This window comes from Thermobia domestica, chromosome 8 (genome assembly GCF_964235325.1).
Source record: "Thermobia domestica chromosome 8, izTheDome1.hap1.1, whole genome shotgun sequence".
In the NCBI taxonomy this organism is placed as follows: Eukaryota; Metazoa; Arthropoda; class Insecta; order Zygentoma; family Lepismatidae; genus Thermobia; species Thermobia domestica.
Genome location: NC_137461.1, coordinates 160,075,741 through 160,092,548, shown reverse-complemented (window position 1 = coordinate 160,092,548; position 16,808 = coordinate 160,075,741). Strand labels below are relative to the sequence as shown.

At 32.8% G+C, this 16,808-nt stretch overlaps 1 protein-coding gene across 5 annotated transcripts in view; it reads right to left on the bottom strand.

The window, feature by feature from the left end:
• LOC145693315 (clavesin-2-like) overlaps positions 1–16,808 on the bottom strand; it is a 159,172-nt gene that overhangs the window by 47,769 nt on the left and 94,595 nt on the right. For all 5 annotated transcript variants that reach the window (XM_081769193.1, XM_081769192.1, XM_081769191.1 and 2 more), the window contains 2 exons: positions 9,377–9,537; positions 2,637–2,728 (listed from right to left, as the gene is read on the bottom strand). In XM_081769193.1, the coding sequence (XP_081625319.1) occupies positions 2,637–2,728; positions 9,377–9,527 (243 nt within the window). In that variant the 5' untranslated portion in view covers positions 9,528–9,537. The remainder of the gene's footprint in view (positions 1–2,636; positions 2,729–9,376; positions 9,538–16,808) is intronic.

Genomic DNA, 16,808 nt, shown 5'->3' with positions numbered 1-16,808 from the left:
TACTTCTTATATTATCGTTGTGCGTTTGTAGATGCATTTGCTTAATCTATAATTGTGCATTGTAACACTAAGCAATGGAAAACAAAGTGTATAGGTCGAAATACATAGGATGTAATTAAAGAAAGTTTACTAAGAATATTTATTTTTGTTTTTCATTGTTGTGATATTTCTTTCAAAAGTTTTTTAATAAAATAAACTGTAAATAAAATGATTAAATAAACATGTAGTTGTTGACAACTTATGTCGCAACGGTGGAATATATTACAAAAAAAAAAAAAAAACTTATGCAACTATCATATTTATACCTTAAATTATATTTCTTTGATGTTATTTAGTTTAAAGTAATTGTCAGAAAGTACAATATAATCTTATGTATCTTATGTAGTAAATAGTAAACTATTTTAGTTGAATATAAAATCGCATTACTCGAATGAATATTACATCATTAAACTAAATAGTATCAATAAAACATTGTTAAATAAGTAAATACATGTACTTCTTATAAACGTATTCTCATCTTTTGAAATGCGTAAGATAATGCAATTTATTACATGGCTCTGTTTAACTATCAAGTCTAATAATAAGAAGTGAGTTACTACTTTGATATCCAAACACTAGCATTTAATATGAACTTATATCCAGACACTAGCATTTTGGTATATACTATATTGGTGTTTTCCATACCAATGTATACCTGGAATCAAAGCGAATAAAAATATTATACGTATTTAAGTCAGCAGGAAAAATCCATTATACACACATATATAGATATAGATAGATAGATAGATATCGATTATTCAACTTTATTTCACATGCTAAGTTCGATTAACTTTATATTAAAATTACTCTTGTCACAAGTTATTTTTATCACTTTTGAAGATAATAAAGAACATTACAATTTTTACAATAAAATCTTGCACCAATATCTAATCTCTACCTATTTTTTTAAAACCATTCGTTAAAACCAAATAATAAAATTTACTTTTTCTGCATAATTTTCTAGCATTTCAAACATATCTTAAAAGTAGTTGATGTTCAGAAGTCCTCTACTATCAATAAACAGTCGTAAAATAAATTTATGGTAAGGTAGGCCCCTACTCCATCAGGAAGTCGCGGTCGGAAAGAGGAATTGCCGCCGTCGACGGTGGCTGGCCGCAGGCACTTGTCCGCGGCGGCACGACGATCTACTTGTTCAAAGTTCCCGATCTTTTGCCGAGGCGGCAAAGCGGTCAAAAATCGTAAAATAAAATGCCCTTTGCCGACTCTTTGCCGACCGTGAGAGTCGACAAAACAGTCGGAAAGGCCTCTTTCCGACCCTCTGCCGACTCCTTATGCCGGCTTCTTTTGGACGGCGGCGTCGGCGCATTTACTGTGCCTTTACGGCTGTTTGCCGACAGCTCGGCAAGACAACTATACATCGCAGTCGAAAATCGCGCTGAAAGACGTCGGCGTCCGCCGCCGGCAATTCGACCGCGGCATCTGGTCGGCATGGACAAATTGTCCGACTGTAGGCGGCAGAATCCTGATGGGGTAATGTTGTGACTTTAAACGCTTCAGTTAGTGTTGCCCACGTGACTAGATTTGGTGCTATCTTGTCTCCAAAAAGTGAAGTGGAAGTACTTTTAAGTCTCAAAGTATTCCTCAGATACAAAGGAACTCAGACTTCTTACCGTATCAAAAAGTTTATAAAAAAAACGTACTTGACAGAGTATCCAGCATACATATATATTTCTCTCTCTCTCTCTCTCTCTCTCTATATATATATATATATATATATATATATATATATATATATATATATATATATATATATATATATATTATTATTATTATTATTTATGAGTGGAAGTGGCAGATTGGTGAACTCCTTGAACCTTTGAGATTTCTAATGTTATTTTAATTCAAAGGACTAGATTGATTTCATCCCAAAATGAGATATATCCCTATTTGAACTACTACTGTATACAGTATTTCTTTACTTATTTATTTAATAAACTTCCAAATAGGACTGGGAAGCCCATTTCCACTGGCATCACTAACAATTAACAGTAATAAAAAAAGGAAGTCGGACAGAATCTATGCTTAAAGATAATATCTCGAGATTTGCATCATTGAACTGATGGAAAATCTTGAGCAACTCTTATCAACATCCTACTATCGAATTCGAACCTGAAAACTTGGATTGTAAAGCATGAAGACTAACCATACGTCTATATTTGTTATTCTGTAAACATATATTTGTGTTGGTTGGTAGAAAGTTTTTTTCTTTTAACTAATCATTTGAGTAATTAATGTCAGCGTGATTTCTCAATTACTTAAAACCGTTGGCACTATCATTAGGATATAATTCTATCTAGGATAACTTTGTTACTATTGTTTTTCACCAATCAGCAGAACATGTCAAATTCCTTCATTATATAATCGGCATTACATGTAAATACATGACTGTACTAGTTTTTGCTTTATCCAAGTTTAGTGATAATTAATTAAGAAATTATATTTTTCCTGAGCTTAGATTCAATTTTATACACCTTATACGATTTGAGTGTATTACCCTAGATACATGAAATTTAGCTTTACGAGATTAAAACTAAAAATAAAAATATATTAAAAAGTAAGTGAATGTAATACATTACCATACGAAAGGCACTTTCTGGATAAAATTTACAAGGTCTTAGAAACTTGATAAGGAAAGCATCATCCGTTCTAGAGTCTAAATCCTTCTCAGCTATAAAATAGAAATTCATCTCGTCAGGAAATACTAGTACATATGTAAGTTATTACTGTATATATATATATATATATATAGTATGCAAAGAAATTTTGAATAATTATTAATTCAAAATATGTTAATAATTATTTTGTTTACTTAAATTTTTGTTGACTGATGAGAAACTTCATAGAATCATTAAAGTACTGGAAACAACATAAATGAATATAGAAACAAAAAACTATCCCACAAAATATTGTTCAAATTAAACTGGCCAAATGGTAGCATTACTGCGTTTCGTTAAGGAGAACCAGATTCGATTCACCGTATGAGCACACGTACATTATGTATTCTACGTTAAGCGATAGGTGTAAGTCTCAAATAGGTTCCATGTTGAATAGAAGCGTTAAGCTCCAGCACATCGTTTTAATTGTAAGAAGTAAAGAGGGAAAGAAGAAAGTTTTCCTGGAGGAAAATCCTGTCTCAAATTTATTATGTATTTGCTATCATGGAGAAAAGCTTGGAAGCAAGAATAAGTCATTCCTAGCCTTGATCTAAAACGAAATGACTTTTCTTTATGGTCATTCCATGTCTATCACCTGCAAATTTTTCGTATTTCATGTTATATTAAGATATGGACATTATTATTTTTGAAGGTTTGGTGTTTAGCGTCCGTTTCAGCACTGATGTTATATAAGTTGTGGTCTTATCTTAACTTGGGATTCGAACTACACAACCTCTACCCGGAATCGAACTGTAGTTTTCCGTGCTGAAGGCACGTATGTTAATCATATAAGCATGAGCAAGCTTGCAATAAAAATTTAACTCATATATTCACTATACAGAGGCGACTTTCCACCTGTGGTTTCTCCATCTTGAAAAAGGTGAGAATAAGTTATATTATTTTTCAACCACCCATGTGTGTCTTCAACCCACCACTAATAACCGAATACTGTGTCCTTGAAGTATTTACCTTATTATAAAAATTAATACTTTTTTACAATAATGATAGAGGTGTGAAAATTGTGCCAAGTTGGAAAATTAATCAAGTGGATTTTTTTTATGTTTCAGGTATCACTGATGTAGTTTCAGTGGGAACCCATTGACATTCAGGAAACCTGAAATGTGCTTGGCTCAGAAAAAGATTTAACGTGTACTCTGGCTTTTACGAGTCATGGTCTCTTAAAAGAAGGCACAACAACTTTTAAACAACATATAGAAAGATGCCATCCAACACGAGGAGCATTCGGTAGTGATACGTATGAGAAGTTCATGCATACAGGATCTGTGATGCACTTGCCAAGATCTGTTTATCACGATGTCGGCAGAAACCCGTGAAACAGTGCGACAATATCCACGAAGTCACAAAAATCTATCCTCCGTGCTTCAGTGAATTACAAATTCCAAAAAGTAATCTGCATGATGTCTTATACAAATAATTATTCTGTGTCAAGAGAGTGCAAATTTTTCAGCCTTTATGCCCCAATGACCACATATTTCGATATGATTTTGCAACAAAAATGGTCTCTAATTGAAGTTGATCGGAATTATTTGAATCGTCTTGCTTTTCGAGAGAGGGTACATATCACGTAAATGGTTGTGTGAGCAGATATAACGTTCAAGATTTCTGTAAGGGCAAACCAGACAGAGTCTGAAAGTGAATGTTTCGTATACGCTCATGCATTGTCAACTCTTATTTCTACGAAGAATACCACCGTATCTGCACATTTTCGAATGTTTGTTGTTCCCCAATTGCTGAATAATAACGTAAGTTATTATTCAGGGAGATGGAGTTCCTCTTATTGGAGTGAGGAGAGTTGTGATTACCTTGATACGATGTTTCCCAGATGATGGATTGATCATGGCAAACAAACAGTTTGGACTACCAGCCTTCCTGACTTTACCGATCTTGATTTTGTCTGTGGTTACGTGGAGAACATTCTGTATACAACACCGTACCAGTTATTGCAACGTTGAAAGACAGGTTATTGACAGTTACTGCATCCACTTTACTAGTAATACTAGCCAACACATGAAGGAAAATAAAATATCACCTGGATTGTTACGTGCTACCAAAGGTGCTCATGCGGATATTAACATTCCAAGAAAAACTTGATTAGTTTGCCAATAAATTCCTAGATTTCCATAATTAATCTAACAAAAATGTTATTTTTTATGAGGCAAAGATTTTTCGGGTTCCTTGTATTTTCCTTAAGGAATTGTATGGTAACTATCATTCAGTTATAGATCGTCTGACTCTTCGCGGACTACATCACCAGAGTTATGAACAAACTCCATGGCTCCGGATAAGTAGAGTAACAAATAAAACACAGTTCTGACCAGAGCAGAATGAAATATATTAAAAGCTATACTTACAATGTGTTACAGTTTCAAGGACCTAACATCCTCTTCATCAGACACAAACAGAGTGTTTGTGTCTGATGAAGAGGACGTTAGGTCCTTGAAATTGTAACACATTGTAAGTATAGCTTTTAATATATTTCATTTTGCTCTGGTAAGAACTGTGTTTTATTTATCACCAGAGTTACTTTAATTAAATAAATACAAATGTTTTTCTCATTGTTTGATTTAAAAGTTGGTATGGCAAGGAGTTCTTTGCTTTACGAAAATGGTGTTCAAATGGTGTAATATAGCAGTGAATATTCTTGCAAGTATCTATTAATATATTTAATGTAACTTCGTATGCAGATAGATCAAATACTGATCCCAACCTTATATTTATCATCGATCAAAACTTCTTCACAGCCTGTAGATCGTTTCAAAATGCGGAAATCAATTAACCAAACTGGAAAATTTTGGCGAGATCTTGCGGCTAAACACAGTTCAAAAGAATATTACAATTTACTTTCAAATGAATGTAAAAATTCTGAGATAGAAAATAGTGTAGACTCAGTAATATGTAACGCATTAACTGCAACTATTATATATTTATCTCGAAATGCAAATTCGCGAGAAAATAACAAGAGAGTATATAAGATTTTGGATGAAGTATTGGAAATTGATAAATATTTGAACCCTCTGAATAGCCAAAATTTCTGTTCTGGTGTGTTAGAATTTATGCTGGTAAATTCACAAATTCTTTATGTTACTTTAAACAATCGATCACAGTAGGGTCAAGGTGTGATAACAGACCCTAGATAATATTAATGATGAAAATTAACCTAAAGAGACATATTTACATCACGATGATGTAGTATGTATTAATCATGTGATTCATTTAAACATAGTTATGCGTAAAACCAAGTTGTATCCGAAGAAGACGTCTGTGATTACATAGGCGATTTTCCAGACGGCCGTAATCTTTTCCTAGTCATTGTAAAATATGCTAAATGATACTATCAGTTATGGAGTGAGAATTCCCTCCACTTGTGGGTTATATTACATTTATTTAAAGCTCGGCGTAGACTATTTCCATATATGTCACTTTCTTTATTCTTTTAAATTTTTATCCTATCCTTTCTCCTCACTCTAGGGTTGGTTGTCAAATAAATATTAAGTCGGTATGGTTTCCATTTTAACTTAGCGATGCAGGTCATTGTCGAGGGACCAGAGAGATTCACAGTTGAATTATTGCGAAGTGAAAGTTAATTAAGAAACTTGAATGCGCTGAAATGTTATAATTTTAAATCTCGACATGCAAATTTATTTTCGTATTTTTCTATTTTATTTTATGTTGAAATATCCCGCAAAAAGAAATATTAAAATGATATCAAAACAATATTTCATTGAATGTTGAAGAGATAATCGCATATGTATATTTTAATACATCAATTTGTATGTTTAACTTGTATAATATAACATAAATAAGTACTAATGTTGTTTATATTCTTTTATTATCATTGCAAAAAAGATATTAAGAAAGTTTTCTGAAATTCTTACTATTGCTTTGTGAATTAATATTTCTTATGTATGCATAAGAAAGGTAATAATTTCTGGTATTTTACGTAGTAAGATTATGATTTTCCATGTAAAATTGTGATTTAGAGGAATTTGATTGATTATGTTAAAATGTTTAGTTTTATGAAATGTTTCATTTGAATATTATGCATGTTTTATGAAGTGTTGTGGTTAGATAAGTTTGCTCCAAAATAATGTTTTGTTTTAGTGCTAAAAGATTCCTATAAACCAACTACATTATATAAACCAATATATTTTAATAAAGTTAATAAATTATTTTGTTTGAATTGTTGGTATATTGAATATTTTCAAAATAGGACTACATGTAATTTTGTAATCGTATGTGTTAATGTTTTTCTAAATATTTGTTCACAAATATAAATGTAATAAATAATAAATACTCAAATGAAAGTTTAAAAATAATAATACAAAGTTATTGGACCGTATAAAAACTTGATACCGAAAAGCCCATACGTTAATGAACGCCCATACACATTTCCGTACATGTCGTGATTGTTTCGACGAAGTTTCGTACCTTCTTTCAGACTTTAAAAGTGTAGTGAAACAAGAAGAATATGGATCAAATGAAAAATTTATTCCCAAGATCTTCAATCTTGAATACTTGAAACCAAATTTCAAGATGGATCAGGAGAAGTAATTATTTCTTTCGGACACCATTTTACGAGTATATTATGGACCCTCAAAGGAACTCCCTATGTTAAATCATATTTTTGTTTAAAAGTGAGTTTGTGAACGTGTAGCTCAATGGATCTCCAGGATGGAGCCTCTCAAAACGCACGTGTGTTTGGTTTTTCAAGCGCTGCGACGTCCTATACATGGCCACGGCATTCTTCTTCTTGTTTTTGGACACGACTACAGTAACACTATCTCATTTATATCAACAAACATCGAGGTTATATGTGAAATATAGAAAATTAAACTAAAGATGTGTTTATCAATTCTTTTTGTCAAACATAATTCATTAATATTTTGCGCTATGAAGAATTTTAATTTCCCTCCCACAACAGTGAATGAGCAAAATAATGTTACATGCTGAGAAATATTGGTGATGACGGTGAAGAGACACTTGGAAGATTGCTACGTAGGAAATGAATTAAATAACGCTAAAGTTCATATGTCAGAGTGATGTAGAAATCATAATACTATGAAGTAAAACCACGACATTTTCTTTGAAACTTTGATAGTGAAATTGTCCGTGAAAGAATAGTTAATTGTATAGCTTCGTGGTTGTATTCCGAATTTGCGTCATGACTTTATCGACCATGCCGAGGCTAAAGTTCGAATGGGCTTAAAAGTATTTTCTTCCAAAGTTGAAGCGTTTCTTAAATGTACAATTGTGCATTGAATATTAAAGTGTTTTAATTCATATTGTGAAAGTTTTTTGTGCTTTGTATTTACTCGTAGGTATTGGCCAAACCACATAAAGAAAAGAAAAATAAGATAGATATTCGAAGATGGTCTAAAATAATATTTAATAATAAGAATGGTTTTGATCATTTGCGTTGACATGTGTTTATATATATATATATGTGTGTGTGTGTGTGTGTTCTTATGAATTGATAATATATGGCATGTTAGTTTAAGTTAGTTTTAACTCACTTGTGTATGGTGTGTTTATAAACATATAACAACATTTTATAATATTATATGTGGATACAGTCATCATCGTGGTGTAAGGACGATTGTGAGCAGAAGATTCTTCGTTATTGAACAAATTCAAGTCCGATTTCTGACATTGTTAACTCCCATAGTTCATTGAGACTATTGACTGAGACGTTAAAACGATATCGTCTCTGGTACAGAATGGTCTGTTATGATTTGGCTATATGAGTAAAATAATATCTATATGGAAACAGGAATCAAACCTATAATTTTATCAATTGGCGAATCCGGACCAGAGACATGAAGATATCGAATTGTGCTGTTGTAAAAGTGACGATTACCAAACATTTTCAAATGAGAATTGAACCTCGAACACTCATAAATTTGGTACCGCAAACAAGAATTGAACCCAGTCCTGTTATAAAAATGACTGCCCATATAATAGTCCGAAAATTACATGTTATAAACTACAAAACTATTAAGTTTTAGTATAACATTAGGTTAGGTTAGGTTTTTTTTTTTTTATTTTGAATTTACAAATTATACCTCTTAGGCATAGAAGAACATATTACCTCAGTAACATCCTTAGATGATAGTTTAGCAAATTCACAATTAATTCGATATTTTGAATGCATTTTATTGGAGCAATAGATTGCGTTTCGAGCTGTATTCGGAAATACTGTACAAATCATTTAACCACATCTTGGGTGCTGTAGTTTTGTAGTCTGCTATTGAAGAACCAACACACTTTCATCCTAATTTCTATCATTGTAAACTTACTTAATTACGAATGTAACAAGGTTTAAATCCTTTATAAAATCACTTCTTACAACACATTATTCATGAACCAGACCACAATGGATTATTTACATTATCCAGCTACTGCTACTCCAGTCAATTGTCAAGCAATTTATGATCTGTATGCTTTGACGATATTTTTTTTGATGAACAAAGAGAACCTTATTGAAAATAAATGTTATTTTAAATTACAACATTTTGTAATACATAAAACTACTACAAAACATTGTCATGTTATTTTAGCGTTACAACATGTAAGAAATCAATCAGTTTTAACTTTAGTAGTATCATAAGAATGATTGAGATAGATAGTGAGTAAATACATACCAAGAACTAGTTTTCTGAGCTCCTCCAATGCTTCTTTCCTTCGCTGAGGAGTTTCTCTAAGCTCTCGTTCAGCCTTCTCTAACCATTTACTTTCTACTGGTTCTTCTCGTTCAATATCTATGTCTTGATACGGTAGTTCTTGCTGTAGCATGTTGGTGATGCTGCAAGAAAACATGATACTGTAACATAACTTTACATAATCAAATAAATATTTATCATACTTCACGTAGACCCCTATATAATTTATGTTGCAGTATAAAATAGTGAAATTCGACAAACAGTATGTTCTTTCACTTCCAAAAATCTTGTTACAGGAATGATGTCAATAGAGCATTTTGAATTAACGATGCTATTAATATTTGATATTATTTGAAGTGAAAAAAGTTTTGACTTGGCTCTTGCGCGGAAGTAAATACCCGCATCGATATAGTCTTTTTTTTTCGCGGATATATTTTTATTATTTCCGGATAGTGGATCAAATTGCAGATGATTGAAAAAGACAATATTGTTAGAAGCGTCACTTGTTACTGACTCAAGTGTAATTTCCTGTTTCGGACAAACGTCAAAGTAATATTGTATTCCATTCTTTATTTCTTTTTTGCTTTTAAATATCCATCATAAATATGAAGTTTATTAGAGAGATTTAAATGAAGATTTATGTGAAATTGCTCATTCTTCTTCCGCAAGGGATTTATGTCTCCATTTGTATTTGTCTTCTGAGCAAAGATGGTCATAATTTATGAGATAACAAAAAGCGTAAGGTACTCTGAAATTATTTAACATGTATTATTAAATGAACAATTTTCTTGTTAGAAATTTGTATATTAGAAGACCTAAAGAAGTACTTACGTTACTATTAATTTTGTAACATCTGTCTGCATGAATTGTGTATAAAATTGTATTTATATTTGACTTCCAATCGGAAGGAATTTATTTGTTGCTTAACATGAATTTGTTAATATTATATCAAGGGATTTTCAAAACACAAAGGAGATATTTACAATTATTAAGTTAGAAACTATTTTGGAAATCAAATAAGCTACAAATATTATTTCAATTATATGCGAATACAGGCAGGCATGTTGTGAACTCAAGTTAGATATGGATAGAAATAGCACGGATGCGGATGCGATATTTTATATCCACGCAGACCTCTAACTATAGCAGCTGTGTGCAACAGCCGGCCCGCGGGCCACATGCGGCCCGCCTAACCCTGTCTTCCGGCCCGCTGGTCAGATTATAATTTTTCGTTTTTACAAAACCTGCTAAGAGTGAACTGGAAATTTTCCATCGATCACACAGTGCGAAATGTGGTAACGCCCTGAAGACAAGCACTTGGCAAGGGCAGGTATTTGGGGGAAATTTCCCTCTGTATAAGGATTGCTAGATGTAGCGACATAGTTCTAAATACATTATTCTGCTCCTCTTTTGTGAGTAAATATTTTGGTTACCAGTATAACAGTTGTTTTGTGTTATTGTGATGTAAATTATGATGAACATGTTCCATCATTTAAAACTATACTATTCAATTGCCGTAAAAATGATATACCTACACTGAGAACCGCGAAGCCATTTTGTGCTCTGTGATTGGCCCGCCCACTGTTCCAAGTTACACACCCCTAAACTATAGCATACTTTCATCTTCTCATCAACACAGAGAATATCAAATTTGAATTAATTACCTTTGAAACAACTGTGTGGAAAGTTTGTTCTTCCTGAAGTTACAGTAATTGCTGGAGAATTTTTATTTGAACATAATTGCATTTCAGGAATGATTTGAAGATCTCTTGTTTTTCTTACTTACTGTATATAATATTATTAGTATTAACAATAACAATAAAAAGTTAGCACAATCGATTGGATATTCTAAATAAAACATTTTCGGGTGTAAAAAACTGAAGTTCTAATTATCTTGTTTGTACTTGAAGAAGGATATGAATTTTTTTTTTGTTTTCAATGCAAAAGCAAATCAAAGAAAACAGCGCATTCATTATTAAGTATCACTGCATCTCAAGGATAATCACAATCCTATAAATACCACTACCAGTAAACTCCTTTCATATTACTAAGTATTAACTTTATTGCTGTAACTAATTTCTTTGGAAAATTATTAAGGCTAGTAATGTTAACTCGTACCTTTTTCTGAAAAAAAAAAAACATGCCAATACTTACCATGAAAATGTTATTTTATGCATTTTGATTGAATGAAGACATACGTCAAAATTGCTACAAACGGAAGAAATTAGGAGCAACTGTCATCTGTTGATCACATTATCTTTCAAATGCATCCAGTACAAGTATATTGTTGGCAATTAAACAAAAACTTTAGATACATGTACTACCTAAAGTTCGTATCACCAAAGAAAGCACTGGTCCTTATATAAGACAACAATAAATAAGTCTCTGTTACATTATGTTGAAATGAAAACCACTCAGAATATAGCCTTTAGTATAAGATTTCTTCAAGAAAACTTTAACGTCCCACGACTATGCACTGAGGCTTAGGGAGACGGTCATAATGAAATGGATGACAATGGTGGAATGAAGAAAGTGAGAGAAAATAGAAGAATCCCAAGAAATCCCACGCACACGGTGTTTCTCCATCACAAGTCCACTTAACGTCAGCTGGATTGGAACCAGGGGCACCACGGACGAGAGAGGAGAGTTCTACGACTGCCATCCCACCTTCTAGAGCTTCAGGTACAATGTGCATTTAAATAACTCATTAGACCAATATTATACAACATTTGAAGAAATCCCTGAATTATGCAGTGATGAACTTCAATATGAAAAGCCATTAAATACTATCAATGAAAACTGATCGATCAACATCAACGAATTAAACAGCTATCGGTCGCCTGAGCACTTTGTGCGCTGTAGAGCAAGAGAATAGTTATTCAAAACACCACACGTAACCTACAATTAGATCAGCTAGTAGGGAAAAATGTTCACACGATCAACATTTTAAAGATAAGAGTCAAAAACGAGAAACTTTTTGAAATTAAATTAGGTTCTATATAAAAGTTTCACTTCTGAAATATTGTAGTTTCACTATATAAGACAGAACTAGCATCAACAACAAAAGTACACTTTAAATTCACTTCTAATTTGTTGCTGAGGTTAGCACATTAGAAAATATAATGCAGATACGGACATCTGTGTACGCAGGGGAGAGAGAGCAGCAAAATCGTCATGACGTGTTTCATTACATAAATAGAAGCAGAAAGTTAATAAACATATACCGAAAAGTTCGTTCTTTTAAAAATATACAATGAGGAGAATCTTTCCTAACTTCCTAAAGCGTGGGAAAATAATAAGGCAACCAAGTTCGAAAACTAACTGACATAGTGAAACTGGTTTTAAGGAAAGATAGCATTTTAAAATCTTAATATGATTTTTCCTACCACATTTGTGCATGTTTAGTCAACGCTACGGTAATCTTGAAATAGAAGGTCTATATTTTCTCTTTAAATTAAAAATCATATTTAATAATATATATCTAAAACATAATGTTTAAAGATTTTCTGGAATTGAGACATAGAAGTACAATTTAAGATGGAGTCCCAACAAGCGTAATGTTTTCAAAATTTCAAAGGTCTCCTACCGGAAATCGATCCCGGAACTATGACTAAAGGCGCGCGCGTAGCCACTAGACTAACAAGAATTTATAGCTTTACGTCCCATGATTATGACGTTCTAGACAAAATAACACGAGAGCTCTCTTGTGGCTATGTAGATAATGCAGGCGCCTCTGGTGTAGGAGATAAGGGTTCGTTTCCCTGCGGAGCTCAAACGATTTGGATACCACATTAAGCTGTAGGTTCAGTCTTATATAGCCCCGCTGCTGAGTTTAAATCCAATCCAATCAAATCCAGACTTAAAATAAGGATGAGGAGGTCGGATGGCTCAGTGGTAAAGCGCTCGCCTCTGATGCATGTAGTTCCTAGTTCGATCCCAGCCCACGACAAAGTGAACTTAGTGGTGGACAAAAACTGTGCGTGGGATTTTCTGAGGGTTCTTTCGTTTTCTTTCACTTTCTTCATCATTTCGTTCATTATCGTAATAACCGTCTCCGTTACGCTCGGTGTATACTTGTGGAAAAGAAGAGATCGATAATTAATTTTAAAAAATGCGTATGAAATAATCGACGGAATGAGAATATTGAAGGCCCGAGAAAACCCATGGACACCATTTTGTCTACCACAAACACATGACCTGCGATCGAACCAGAAACCCCTCGTAACAGAGGTGAGGGCTCTCCTACTGAAACCCTAGAATGCTTAAAGCTAGAAGTGGAAAATCTTTACTTTTATCAGGTCGTAAAATATATGGCACTTTATATGTCGAACTCAGGAAGCTTGAAGCATTACTATCATTAAGCGATCAAAAGAGAGCTTCTACTATCGGACACATTATGCATTTGTGTCTATGAGTGTGTGTGTTTGTCTGTCTGACTGTTCCACGTTAATTTTTGTAAAAAATCATGGAATTTTGGTGAAGTTTGCGGGGAGCTTCTTAATTAGAACTTTGACGTGAAAATAGTTCAAGTGTAAGGGGATGAATTCAACTACAAGTTGAATAAACAAAATAAACGGATCGCTGCACTTAACTTTCTGACTCTCATTTCTTAGATTGAATTGTGTCATGCTACAGTTACTACGTAACTACAATATTTGTTTATGAAAATTTAATAGAATTGAGGATCTAAATTAAAAAACAATACCATATCAAGTTTACTTTTCTCGTATTTTCAGCTTTGTTTCTTTTTTAATTAGTTGGAATTTGTTCCAAGGGCTATCAAAATTTTATTTTAAATACAAAATAATTTCAACTGAATAGACAAGTCAAGGTACTTTTTTTTTTTTCGATTCAGTTGAAGGGCTTAGAGCGTGTTTGCATTAAGTGAATGGAAAGGAAACTTTAATGACTGAGAAGTTATTCAGGTATAATTTGTTTATTATTTGAATAAAAAATATTTGGCCTTAGTCGCAAATAATGAGAAACCAAAATTAGTCGACTCTGACACATTTAATAACATCATTGGGCTCTTTCACCAGCCTTTTGAAATCGTGGCAAAACTGTTTTTTAGCCGTTAATTTGGTACATTTTTATAAGTAATATCACAGCAATTATAGCAATACGTAAATCATAACAATCACTCAAATGGCGTCATTTCAATATTTGCTTGGTATAGGGAGGGGAGGATTCTTAGAATAAATAGTTTCATGTTTTCCCTTAATGTACTAAAATGTAACCAATTATTCACATTTGGAACATGTAACGGTGCTTAACAACACAAAAATATTTCAAATTGAGGATCTGAATTGAAAACATCCGAACCCACATACAAATATACATATTTTTCATTTGATAGGACTACCTAGGTATACCTGTTTCACGCACTGGGAACATTTAGGGCGGGGGGACTGCGAGGAGCATAATTAATACGAGAAATCACAAAGAGCACTTCCAAACAAAAATAGTCAAAATTATAAGGTGTTTCCCTCCTCTTAAAAATACTTCGGTGGAATTGGGTCGTTTTTCAATTAAAGTCTTCAATTACAACAGGAGCTTCCAGAAAACTATAAAAAGAATTAATCTTACCCGGCTTCTTCAGAAGGAAATAGATTATGTTATATTATAGGATTAATAATGAAATAACTAAATATCAAGTAAATTATTTAAGTTATTTTTGCAAAAATTGTCAGAATGAAAAGAACACTTCCCAGTAAACTGCCTTCCTGACCTTATGTGAAGAAAATAAATTATGCAATAGCTATTATAGGGTTGCTAAGGAAATGTTATGAAATAAGACCAAGATAGAATCATTTTTGAGAAAATCACAAGTTTTCATTTTCATTTTACAAATAAACTATACCATTATATTTTGTTTTGCTGTGAAAATTTGACTCCTACCCAGAGACAAGGATTTCTGTATAACTTGTGGAAGGGCGGAAGGGACGATTCAGATATGTGTGTTTCGTTGTCAGATATCTAATAAGTAAAGGGTCCAAATTGATGAATCGAGTTGCGGGATGAGAATTAATGCGCCTGATAGAGGATGTGAAAATATGTACGATGTGCAAAGTTATAGCGGCTGAGCGCCATAAAAAACGGAGGGGAAGGAGGTCAAACTTGGTGGGAGAAGGGCTATGCTATGTTATTGAAATACAATCAAATAAACTGTTGAATCGTAAAAGTAGTGAAAGATATACAAAGCAAACGATGGTAATTTCACGTATTGGCAAAAGAAGAATGGGCAGAGTCGATCACGAACCTCCACCGCCATCTTGAAATTCGCCATTTTGAAATCTGATATTTTTAAAATGGAAAGGTAATCATGTGGTTTATCAATTAGGGTCAGCATGTTCTCAAAAAGTCAATTATGAACATCAGTAACCGTTATTTGTACTTATTTGGAAGATTTAAGACCATCTTTATAGTTATTTATGAAAATCTAGGAGACTGATACTCGCATGTTCAAAGTTTGGATTATCACGAAAACACATGTAAGTTAAACATATCTACAAGCCACGGAAACTAACAGTGAAAATTCATATCCAAGTTGTATATTATTACATTATTATTATTATTATTATCAAATTTCATTGTTGGATATCAATTTTCACAGTTACAAATCGAAAGCAGATAGATGAGTTCTGATAGCGGTATCACATGCAAAATACTATTGTTTAGTGCACTTCGTTTTTGCTTTTCGAATATTTTTATTTGTTTTGAAGATCTTAGAGAAAAACTCTAAAATTAGCGGTAGTTTAATTTCGGTGTAGTGAAGACCCTTAAGGGAAATAGCTTTGACGGGAGAACAGAGGTTTTTCCTCTGTGCTAGATTATTACGTAAACAAGTGTGAACGTCACATTATCTGTGTTATAAGATGATTTGCATATTCAAATTTTTCGTGAAATTATGAATAATATTTCAATTTAATTAGGAATTTGCATATAAAGAATTTTGAGATTTAAATAATTACCAGCGGGAGCAGATAACTTTTATTAATATTGCTATGTATATTTATGGTGTATTGTGTTATGTAAATGAATAGTAATGAACAACAGGGCAGGACCTAAGTGAGAAGCAATGAGAATCTGATATTAATTAATATCAACGTATAAGAAGATAGCGAATTTTGTATTTTGATATGTTAGTTGGCACGGATAGAGGCAGAGAAAACTTCCCAGAGAAAAAAAAAAAAACTCAAAGAAAGCAGGTGTACTTAACGGAGCGTTGGACACCCAAGTTGAGAAGAATTTTGAAATCAATATAACCATCTGAATAAGGATAGAAAACCTATGAGATTCAGATTTTGCTTAGAGGTAGTGCTAGTTGAATTTCTTAGTGTTGTTATAGGGAGTAGCATACACTATCACTACCGAGACACAAATCCTGCGGATACAATACTTGAAAAATCATAAA